This window comes from Larus michahellis, chromosome 10 (assembly GCF_964199755.1).
Source record: "Larus michahellis chromosome 10, bLarMic1.1, whole genome shotgun sequence".
Classification (NCBI taxonomy): Eukaryota; Metazoa; Chordata; class Aves; order Charadriiformes; family Laridae; genus Larus; species Larus michahellis.
Genome location: NC_133905.1, coordinates 19,257,725 through 19,269,952, shown reverse-complemented (window position 1 = coordinate 19,269,952; position 12,228 = coordinate 19,257,725). Strand labels below are relative to the sequence as shown.

Here is a 12,228-nt window from a genome sequence, read left to right as displayed (position 1 = left end):
TAATTACTTGTTTAGAAATATCCTGAGCAATCTTTTAATCTCTGTTGCAGAAGTACACAATGACTTGTATGAGAATTGGGCAATACAACAGAGTTCTGCAACTGTAAGCACTGAAGACTTCTTTTAATTGCAGCTACACAGGCAAAGAGAACTTCCAAACTGCCAAAAAGCTAGTGGCATTCACAACAGTAAATTTAACGTGTTCTCTTTCAGCCAAGAGTCTGGGTAGCTCTAAAGGGGCACCAGCAAACACATAAGAAATGTCTTTTCCTTAAACTCTTTGAAAGCCAATGCAGAATACAAAGCCCTTCTATATCCAACGCACTGAGAGAAGGAACGTGGTGTCTTTCTGAAGGAACAGTTTCTATAAATTATCATCTCTGAGCCAACCACCTAGATAAGAAGATGACACAAATCACAATTTACTTTCAACCAAGAGAACGACATCAGAATTAACTACTTTATATGGTACTTTCACTTTCCTTAAAACACTTGAGCAGGTATGTACAAAGCCTGGGTGCCCAGCCATACATTTCTATTTCACCAGAATGCTCTGTGTGGCATTCCAGTTGCAGAAATAACGGATTTTTTTCCCACACAACTTACATCAACAGGGACATAAAGTCTACCACCTTAATCCAAAGGCACACCAAAACCTTTTTTTTAACAAGAGCACAGAGAAAATACGCAGGGGGGGTTTTGACAGACAGTGTTCAAAATAAAAGCAAACTACTAAAGCCCAAGGCATAACCTCATATCATCTACTCGTGCCAAGAAAAAAATTTTTTTCCACATTTTATTTGTGAAATTGGGATAACTTACATCAGAAAAAACAACGAAAAAAAATCATCTTTATTTTTCCCCCTTTTTTTTTTCTCCTAACAGTAAAACCTTAGGTCTACACTTTCTATATTCTAGTTTCTCCAAAATGCACAAAAATGACCACTTTAGCAAGCAATGACAGATCTACATTTGAAAAACTAGTACTCCTCTCCCTACTTACAGTAACTAAACTCTAGACATAAGCAGCATTTTTCACCTATTCTCCCTCTCTGGAGTATTATCAACCAATTTCAATTACAGGAAAAGTAATTAAAGCTATCCAAGACTAAAAAAACTTGCCTAGAGATCACCAAAATTCTTAAGACTTAGCCATTATTTGGGACCTTCCCACATCTGCGTAGAAAAATCAAGAAAAAACAACAAGAAATCACCAAGAAAAAAGAAAAATCAACATCATAGGAATATTCTTCAGACTATAGAATATTCATTGAAATAACACTTGTTTTCATTCACTACTCTCTCTTACGGATGCCTCTTCTAGACTTGTTTACAACCTGAATGGAGATTTCCTATTTTTCCCTCCCATACGTCTGCATAAAAAAAAAAAAAAAAAAAAATTAGTTCACCTACTTTTCCATTAAGGTAGCATACGTATTTTCTTATTTGAAAACATGAGCCAAACACAAACAAACACAGCAAAGAAAAATGACTACGTAAACAAAACAGAGGAAAACCAACATTCATTGAAAAATTAATATTTTTTTCCTGAAGCATCTATTACAATCATAGCAGCAAGTTCTGTACTAGGACAACAGGGGTGGTCTTTCACCAATGGCTGAGGTATGAGCAAGCTGAGATAGTTGGTATTCTCTGAACATCCAACCGAGATGTAACAAAGCTTGTCAACTTTATGTATTCCCAGTGATTAACAAAATAACAACAGTATCGTAATTACTTTCTCACATTATTTTATGCCACTTGCATATATTGCCCTACGCTTATAGGTTCTCATCTGACACACTGTATTTGGTTTTTTTTTTTTAAAAAACAAAACCGAACCCTTATTTCTTCTATTCATTATGAAAATATGTGGAACATACTAAGCAAAATATATATTGCAGAAGATTAAAAATTAACAAAGTACCAATACATTTTGCTGTTGTTGACGACATGCTCAAAATGTATTGTAAATATTAGTGGCATTAAGGTTTTCAATTGCCCGCAAGTCCACTGTCAAAACCCCACTTTAACAGTACAGGTTAACAGAACTCTGTAGCACATGTTGTTTATATTTTTTTAAATATTTCTAGAAATTGATCACCACCACACACTGTGGAACTTAAAAGTCAATATGAACAATTGATAACTATAAATTTAATGAAGCATTTAGGTAAGTAATCAGGGCAGACTATCTACTTTTCTTATCGTGTGTGTCAACAGTTTTTTAAAAATAATAATTAAAAAAACAAAATAAATAAAAGTGAAGTTAAAGTCTGTCTTCCTTTCATTAGGTGTAACATTTATACTCTTATCAGCAATGACTATACACTAAAACAGAAAAAAAATGAAGCCGCCAACGACGACCTCCCAGAGCAAACAAGATTCAAGACGACAGCGACGCCTGATTCACCATAAACAACGAAAAATAACAAGACCAGGCATTTACCGAAACGCGTTTTTAACGAGCGCAATGCACCACGGCCGCCGTAGCCCAAGATTACAGCCAGGAGAAGCCCCTACGGTCCCTGAATCCCCGGCCCCGCGCCCCGCTCCCCCGCAGGCCGCCGCCGCCCCCCGCCCCGCCGCAGGTGCATCACCGACGCCCCCTAATGACATCCCACCGCCGCCGTTCCCTTTCCCTCTAAACTCCACATAAACAAGATCGCCACAAACCCCAGATTAAAACGGGGAGGAAAAAGGAATCGCGCACTTAAGTAGATTAAGGGCTCAGCGACTCGTTTTCTGATTATTTGTGCAATCGGGACCTGAGCGCGAGCCCCAAAAGTCTACTTCTTTTTTTTTTCCCCGTTGCTTCTCCGCGGAAAAACTCGGGGAAATAACCCAAAATGAAAACACAGGCAGCCACGTTCGGTGGGTGATGCGGGCACAGCCGGAGCCCGCTCTCCCGCGCCAGCAGGCTCCCACAGCCCCACGGGGGGAGCGGGGGGGACATGACAGCCCTGCTTACCACCCCCCCCGCCCCGGCTCTCTACCTGCCGGGCACCGCCGGGGGCCCGCGGAGGCGACCATCACCGCCCCCGCCGACAGGCACGGAGCGGAGGCGGGGCGGGGGAAGCAGCCCCAGGGGTCCGGCCGCTGCGGAGAGTCGCGAGGTGGGGGCACAGAGGGGACGGGGGAGGGGATGTGGCAGCACCTACCCACGCCGTATTTCTCCTCCTCGGTCGGACTCCACATGCTGCTGCGGCGGCAGCCGGCCGCGAATCGCCTGGGCAGAGGGAGGCGGGCGGGCGCTGCTCATGGAGCGGGGGCGGCTTCTTCTCCTTCCCCCCCCACGCCTCCTTCCCCCTTAGCGGGGGCGGCTGCTCCGCGACCGCCGCGCCGGCAGCCCCCGCCTCACGCTCCGGCCGGGGCTGCCGCTGTGGGTCCCTGCGCCGCTGACAGGGGGGCGGGGGGAGGTTGCCCCCCGCCCGCCCGGGCAGCAACAGCCGCCGCTCCCCTCAGCGCCCGGCGGGCGCTCGTCGCCGGCCCAGCGCCTCTCCTAGCGCGGCCCCGCCGGCCCAGCGGGCTCCTCGCCCTGACGACGCGGCGGCCTCCAGCCGCCTTCTTCTCCTCCTCCTCCTCGCCGCCACCGCCGCTGCTGTCGCCGCCGTCGCCGAAGGGCTCGGGCTGCCGCGCCCCCCCCGCTCCTCCTCTCCCGGCGGGGCCCGGCGCGCATGCGCGGCTCGCGCCGCCTCCCCCCTCACACACCCGCCCCGCGCGGCCGCACGAGGCGCGCGCGGGCGCGAGGCGCGGGGGAGGCGGCGCGTGGCCGGTGTGTAAACAGCAGGGTAGGGCCAAACACCCCCCAGCCCCGGTACAACGGGGCGACCGGTACAAGCTGGCGGCCCCGGTGGCTCCTCCGGCCCCGAAACCCCCTCCGAGCATCCACCTGAACTTTACCCTCCGGTCGGTCAGGCATCTATTTTTTTTTTTTTTTAAAAAAAAGGAAAATAAAGCTAAAATCCCCTCAAGAAAACAGAGAAAGCGAATCCGTGCCAAGGAGGGTGGGTGGGGGATGCGCAGGGAGGATACACACCCCCCAAAAAACCCAGCCGGCAGCGGGGGACACTGGCGGCTCTGTACCGCACCCCTGGGAACCCCTAGGACATGGGAGCGGGACAGGAGCATGCTTTAAAAACTCGAAAAATCCAAATTCAGTCGAGGTGAAGGGGAAAAAAAAAGTAAAAAACCACCCACCTCATTTGGTGCCTTTGTATAACCCTCAGGGGTGGATATCCTCCTGCACACGCTGAGGTGATGGTCCCCAAATGGGACATTAAGGTTTGCAGCTCGGCTGCTGCTCTTATGGAAACCTTTTCAAATTATTTCCAACAGTGGAAATTTAAGCATACTTAAACTGTTTAATGACTTACTAGGTTCTAATAAAAATGGAGAAATAATGGATTTTACCACGTGTAGAGCATTTAAGGTTGGCGTTTGAGTAGTATCGGGAGATGCTGTCAGCACTCTGGTGACACCACTAGCCCTTACTGAGATCAAAATCTGTCTAATACTGTGATTTAATTATTTTTTTAAATTAATTTCCAAAGCTTCTAAGGAGCTGGCAAAACTTGTACGCGTTGCACAATGAACAGTTATCCAAAATTTGACATAGTTCTTAGATTTCATCGTTGAGTTCATCTTTCATTTCTACTCTTCCCATAAAAACCCAAATTTGAATTCCTCACAGCAAATTAAAAGCTGAAACATGTAATTAAAAACTTTTCCTGTAACTGAAATTTTGATCACTGCAAATATTCTGCCAGACTGGCGACTTTTCTCCTGTCAGAGCCTTCCCAAAGCTGTTGGCAGAAAACAACACTTTGTATACAGCATTTTCAGAAACCTTTGTTACTGGATGTAAAGTTTTAGGATTACACTAAACTTTTAAATAATATAACTTCAGATATACCCAACACTTTTTATAGAATATCTGTTCTATCATTATATAATAAAACAGAACAAAAGTCATCAATTTGCACTACAGAACTTAGGTTGCTGTGGAAACCTTCATTATTTATTTTTTTTTAACATACGCAACTTATGTTTCAACCCTGAACAGGGACAGCTTTCTGTTGCTTTTTTGTTTGGTTTTGGGCTGTTGGGTTTTGCTTTCCTGTGTAGAGCGCAGAGAGTGGCCAATAAGTAAGCATGTCTGTACATTGTTGATTTAGAAAAAACAACTTATTCAATCACACCTTAATTCATATTCACATTTCGGCATATATATTTACAATAGCTTCATTACTTTCCTCCCTGAGGCACTCCCACAGCATGCAGAAATAGCTTTATGAAGGGACAAAAACCTGACAAAGTCATTGAGTTGCATCTGTTGGAGATAGGCTGCTGCTGGGTTTGAGAAATTGTTTTGTTTTTTTTTTAAATACATATATGTCAATAATAAATACCTCTTCATCTCTTACTAGTACTTCGGGAGCAGAAAACCTCTGTAGTGACATGAACTGGTTAATTCTTCCAGCCTCTTCATTCCACAGCCTGGGCACTTCACAGATTCTTCTGGCTGCCAAGCTGACCGGTAGTGAAACAGATGCTTTTCCTGCTTAAGAAAAACCATGGCAGGATTTTTTTTTCAAAATACAATCATGTCTGAGTTTGTTCTTCCCCTTAAAGTAAATATGGAATGAAAGTGAACTTGGGAAGACAAGGTGAGAACCTTGCAAGGTTAGATGAACTCTGGGGAGGACGCCGAAATAGTTGACAGAATGGGACCTGCAAGGCACTAAGGGTATACAAGAAACATTTTGTTTAAAAGGGAACTGTGCCATTTTTGTTTTCTGATCATCGACATATAAATGATAACATTACCGGGTACAGTTATATTGATGATAGATTACTTTTATTTGAAATATAGTGGATCTTATTACATCTTTATCCCCAACACTTTTCTGCACTGTTGCTGGTGATACCTATTTTCGAACAGAGAGAGTCAGTAGAGGGGCATATGACCTGCTTCAGAAAAAAAAAATAAAAAAAATAAATCTGTGTATTTTACTGTAGAGTCAGTGGAATGCAAGTTTGAAAAACTTAAAGTTACCAAATATATTTACACCTGTTCCTCTGATATATCCATTCACCAGTTTAATGAGTCTCCTGTCACCTCTACATAACTACTGATCGCTTCAGTAAATAGCTTAAGCGTAGCATAGAACAAACATCTCACCCTGTAAAGGAGGCAGAGGCGCCAATCCCCCAGGCAGCAAGTAGGAATTCAGGATCACCCGTGGACAAGAGACAGACCAAAGAAAACAGCAACTATTGCACAGGGCTGAAAAACAACTGTTTATTCTGTCTTTTTTCACTTTTGACAGAGCTCACTCCCGCCAACCTCAATCTTCATTTTACTCTTTAAAGCATGGGAAAAGCACAGTAAGAGCATAAACAAGACATTCTGAAGGTTATGCACCCAAGGCTTGGTTTTTTTTCTGGAGTTGTTTTTATTTTTCCTTATCATAAAGATTGCACATTTTAAAACCACCACCATGAAATCGGAATCCAACACCTACTTCATTAGATTACTTAAATGGTTTTACGGTTTTGTTAAGAAGTTTTAAAATTTAACTTCAGCGATAGAACTAAATTTTAAAATTTGCTACAAATATCGGAGCCATTGGTGGACATCATGGGTCCCAAACACTAATGCTTCCCCTTGCAGAAGCCTTCCGAGCTGCCGTTCTGGGTCTTTGTCACTAAACTTCGGTGGTGTTGCACCATGTAGAAATAATGGCAAATACACACACTTCAAGACCTTATTTAATTGAACAAGACAAGTCAGAGGGAAGCACTAATCACTTTGAATAACACCGTTAAAAGTTACTTAACGTCCACTGTGTACAGGAGCTGTTAAGTCAGAAGTAATGTGAGTTGCTTATGGTTAAGTTACTGCAAACACAATTGTCCTTATCCAAACAGAATATGCATTAATGTTTAACACAGTATTAATTAAAATACATTAGACAGTTCATCTTATATCATACTGTCTTCCCATAATATAGATGTGATGTGAAAGACAGCTGGCTAGGGAATGGAGAGATTCGACACAGTTTCTTTCTCTTAAATAGATCAAGGGAACTGCACAATCCTTTCAAATGCTCTGCAAGGGACAATGGAAGGTCAGAGTGCAGAAAGCAGAGAGACTCTTCCACCTCCCTGCAAGCAAATTTTTCTCAGTTTTCTCAGCCTTACGGTATCATGGAACATATCACCCTCTTGCCCTCTCGTACAGGTAAGAGCATCCCCATACTTTACCCTTTCTCCCCATTCTCAGGGCTATAGATACTGGTACTTCTACTTCCATTACAACTTCAAACCTCTGTTTTAGAAACATGGTGCAGAACCCCTGCTATCAGAAAAAAAAAAATCAGGAATTAATTTTAACTCCCTCTGACAGTCAATTTACTTGATTAAGTTACCTCCTTTTCTACACATGAGGTTCCAACTTTGCATGTTTGTTTCTTTAAAGTTCATATTCTCTCCCTGTTGATAAGATGGTTTAAGCCATTAAACAACTTGACTTTCCCATTAGATTATAAATTCCTCACCTTGTAGGGAGAAACAAAAGGATCCAAAGCAAATACACTCTATCAGCATCTCCCACAACCTCGCAGGTCCTTTTGAAGCACAGTGTTTCTCCTTTGTGCCTCAAGATCGGGATTCACATGACTCAAGAACCAAGCTATTCTTCCTTTGATGAAGTAATCTTCTGAAACTTTTAAGCAGGAGGTCTCAGCTTTTGATGTACAGATCCAAATTATATTCTTTGTCCTATTTCACAAGGCCATCTCATGGATTTTTTCCTTATGAAGAAGGGACCAAACCACCACATTAGGAATCTAAATACAGCAAATGACAGCAGTTTTTCCCTCTAAGGCATTGCAGTGTTTGTGCCCCACAACTACATTCACTTCATTATTCTTTCATCAGGATGATTTCTGATTAGTGCTCAGGACTGGGGGAGGATTGTTAAGGCCGTTATCATAAGAGTATTTTTTAATTTTTAATTCAGAATGAGCTCCTTATAAGCAAGTCTGATCCCAACCCTCAGCATTTCTTCTGTGGCAGAAAAGGAAGGCAGACTCCTATACACCTGGCAGCATTTCCCGCTCGCAGTTAAGTAGTCGCTCCACCCTCTATTCCTTACTGAGTGCCTGAAGCTCCCAATTGAAAGCAACTGATACACATCTAACTTTATCATGCCACATGTAGCAAACATAACTTTCTGATAATCAATCCTAGGAACACGTCTATTCCAATAGGTCTATTGTTCCATTCCTTTAGTACCAAAATTTTTCCTTTGTGCAAAATGGAAAGTCAGCATAAAATATTCCAGTACATCCCCAGTTCTGGATAAAAGTGCATATGCATTTTTACTGCATAAAATATTCCAGTACATCCCTCTAGTACATATTTTTGGTGTTATCTTTTTCAGAGCAAAGGTAACCTAAAGTCATCGAGGGCAGAGAAAGATGTCCTTTCAAATGCCTCCAGAACAGTAGACATTTGTAGTTGTCTCACCTAAAAAAAAGAAAACCAAAAACACTGACTCTGAACAAGTAACACAATTTGCAGTTACAAATATAATGTTAAAATTTACTTTTATTCTATTTGTAATATTGCTTGAAAACAAACTGTAAAAATGGAAAAGACCAAAACTTGCTTAAGGACAAGCATGGACCAATGTTGTTACGCCAACATATCACAGTTTGTAAGTTTATAAGTTGCTTGCCTAGAAGGCATCTCGATTAAGTCAGGACAATAATATTTTATTTTTTTTTTAGCACAAAAGTAAAGAATAGACTGATTAATGTTTTAATACCAATAGCATACTTCAAGTACAATTACCAAAAATTCATGGTGCAGGTGGTAATTATTTAGTCAGCTGGACCTTTATTTAAAATAGATTCACAGATTATGCTGAACAAATGTTTTCCTGATACTAAAGAAACAGAGTATTTTGTTCTTCAATTAGTAAGAAAGGAAAAGATTCATTTTAATCTTCATGTTTCATAAATAATTAAGAAATCTAAGGAAAATACTTTTGCAGCCTCATTCTCGCTTATCCCTAATGTTCTCACTACAGCAAATTACCTATTAAAAGAGTGAGAAATCACAGAATGTTAATTAGCACTGTTGTGACAAATTGATACCTTTTCCTATTAATTTCTTTTAATGTTCAGGATATAAAAAATCCCACCAAAGTAATAATTAGCTCCTGTCTTATTTTTTGAAATGAGAGTTCAGAAACACTCGTGAACTCTTCTTGTGAGCATGTATTTTTTGGTCTTTTTTAATTTCTGACCTTACGTATTTCTTGTCCTATATTTATTTATTGCCTTGAAAGAGATCTCTTTGATGCTAAGGAACTTATACTATTGAGATAAAACATCAGAGAACTGGTTTCATCATTCATGTAAATGCAACAGGGTTGCCATTCCAGAGGCTGCCTTTACTGATTTTAGCTATCAAGTAATCAATCCCTAGCCAAATCTCTTCAAGTGAATGCAGAGTTTTGTTGCTTTGTTATTGGTTTGTTTTTTTGTTTTTTATTTTTTAAGTGCTCTCTCTAATGTTATTGCTTCGTTTCAGGGACAATTGAATGTTGGTTCGCAGAGAACCACCTAAGACCCCTCCAGGGAATAGTGGCTGAGTTCTATATCCTTATTTACATACTTTGTGTTGATCTGTAAAAAGAAAAAGTGAGCAGATTTATTTCATTTTGAACCGGCTGAAAGGTCAAAGCAGGAATACCTTCTTATTAGTGTGCTTTCACTTACCACACAGCCTCTCTGCTCCAGGTGTCAGTCACAGCAGCCTTGCTATCAAATTAAATATCCCACGGTCGCTATTTTTAGCAGGATCTCTCGTTAGACCGTTTGGTGCAGTATGTACGAAGACATCGCCCCTGCTGTCAGGCCTGCAAGGGGCGAGGAGGGCCGCGCCGCCCCGGCTGAGCCCCCGGCGCCCGGCGGGTCCCTCCTCCCGCGGCGGGGCGGGGCGGGCACCGTCAGGGCGCTGTCCATGGTGCTGCCGCCGGCAGGCGCCGAGGAAACAACGGCACTGACCTCCGGCTGCCCCTTGTGTCACCGCTCCTGGGGCCATACGGTGACCTGCTGTATTCAAGAGTTCAACGTCTTCCTCTGTCACACGCCACTTCAAGCCAGCCTCTGGCAAAGGACATGAAACCCTACTGTTTCCATACCTCGGCATTTTTATGAAAAGAGAGCTAGCTGGCCACGTTGGTCAACCCGTGAACCCACAGACCAGCAGCCTGCTTTATGTCTAGCCATTACCTTTCCACCTGTACAGAGAATATGTTTCTATCTTGAAATAAAACTAGCACTGACATAAACAAGTGGAAAAACTGAGATGGATAATTTGAAGTCATGCTGGACCTATCTACATTAATCCCATTTTTTTCTTCCAGGAATGCTAGTGCACACAGTTTGGCTGTGGGCATACTATTCCAGTCCAACTACTGAGAAGAATGATTATGGGAATATATAGTCATGGCAAGGTGCTCAACACCCAAGAAACACAGTTTAACACTTCCTACTACTGTGCTGTCCATATTAATTACATATTTATACTTAAAAAGATAAACATCCTATATGTTGAACTATAAAATTATTTTATTATTTTTATCTAGATAAATTCAGTATTGTATAAATGTATATTAAAAATAAATAATGTATTTTGATAGTATATAAATATTAGAGACCTTAAAAAATTTGATTTTGTTAAGATTGGAACAACTGAGATGTGATTAGTTCAATGAATGGCCAAATCAAGTTTCTAACTGCTAGTGTCATGTGTCCGGAGTGAGATTCTCCACTTAACAAGTAGATGATAGTTAAGTCTTCATATGAGCTTCAGATTCCAAAATGAATTTGAAATATAATCCCTATGAAAGACATTACAGTATTGTTTTGTTTAAGAGAAAGAGATATCTTCTACTTGTGTTCCCGGCATGACAAAACCACTACAGTCTTCTATAGAGCAAACTTTTGAAACTGTCTCATGCATGCTTAAATCACAGCTACAGCCAAAGATACTCCCATGTCACTTAGGTTAATTGGAAAAACATTGACAGAAATTTAATTTAGGAGCTTTGACCTATGTAATGAAATCAAGATCTTCCTGAGCAGAATAAAAGAAAGTAGAGTATTTTGTTTCCTGACACAGCAGAAAAATTATTCAAGTATAACAATTACACAGACTGGCATGTCTCTGAGTAAAAAGGATGAAGTTACTGTAAATCCATCCAAATACTTCTATCCAGCTCTGAAAGTGAATTAGCGCTAAGTGACCAGCAGCTGATTCATCTAAATAACAAAAGCATGAACACCTCATCAGCTATCACCACAAGGAAGTAATCAATAATTACACAATCTCCTGCCATAACGTAGTACAGTCAAACTGGCAAAGAGTTCTTTATATATCCAGCTATCTTCTACTTAGAAGCAGAGAAATAGAGTTAGATGACATCCACGTCTCCTCAGGGGTGTTGAATATTCAATTTTCCTTAATGGTGTTCTTGACACCTAAGCAATAGAATAAGTACATTTCTGATAGTTTTTCACCAAGCACAAAGGATATGGACTCAAGTCATTCCCCGCCCTCCCCTGCCCCGAGCTCACTGAACAACCCTTGGGTAAACTCAGGCAGTAAAGACTTAGCCTAGAGCTCCTCAAGATGCTGCCTAGCTGTTACAGACACGCAAACAGCTCAGTCTGTATGAGAGGCACTTTCCTGAAAAGCAGCAAGAAATGTCCTTGTATCGTGAAGTGACTGAATCAGGTGATTGAATCAGTCAACAGGAGAAAAGCCTCGATGAAGCAGGCTGTCTTCCACATGGAGAAAAATTGCCATCTAAGATTGTGCAGGTGCTATGTAAAAGCAAAAATTATGTTCTTTATCTCCTGTAAAGCTATGCAATAAAATTTTAATTCTTTATGTTGTTGTTAACATACTAAATATATAGCAACATTAATCAACAGAACTGTCTGTCAGAAGCAGAAGTGCAGAGTTCTCCACAAAAGCTCTCAGAAACATTCCATCCGAAGGCAGGCCACTGAAAGTATACCCGTGTTACAAAGGGGTCAATGACAGGCACAAAATCTCACATTCTGGAAAAATAATGAGGAAAGGAGCTTAAAATGATCACTCAGAAACCAGCTATGACCCAGGTAGAGTTTCTGCCACAGAAGT

General features: G+C 41.7%; 1 protein-coding gene across 22 annotated transcripts in view; it reads right to left on the bottom strand.

Annotated features, from left to right (window-relative positions):
- The window catches only part of DOCK3 (dedicator of cytokinesis 3), a 220,321-nt gene extending 216,840 nt beyond the window's left edge, over nt 1-3,481 (bottom strand). For all 22 annotated transcript variants that reach the window (XM_074603250.1, XM_074603258.1, XM_074603251.1 and 19 more), the window contains exon 1: nt 3,162-3,481. In XM_074603250.1, coding sequence (XP_074459351.1) covers nt 3,162-3,198 — 37 coding nt within the window. In that variant the 5' untranslated portion in view covers nt 3,199-3,481. The remainder of the gene's footprint in view (nt 1-3,161) is intronic.
- Nucleotides 3,482-12,228: the final 8,747 nt, after the last annotated feature.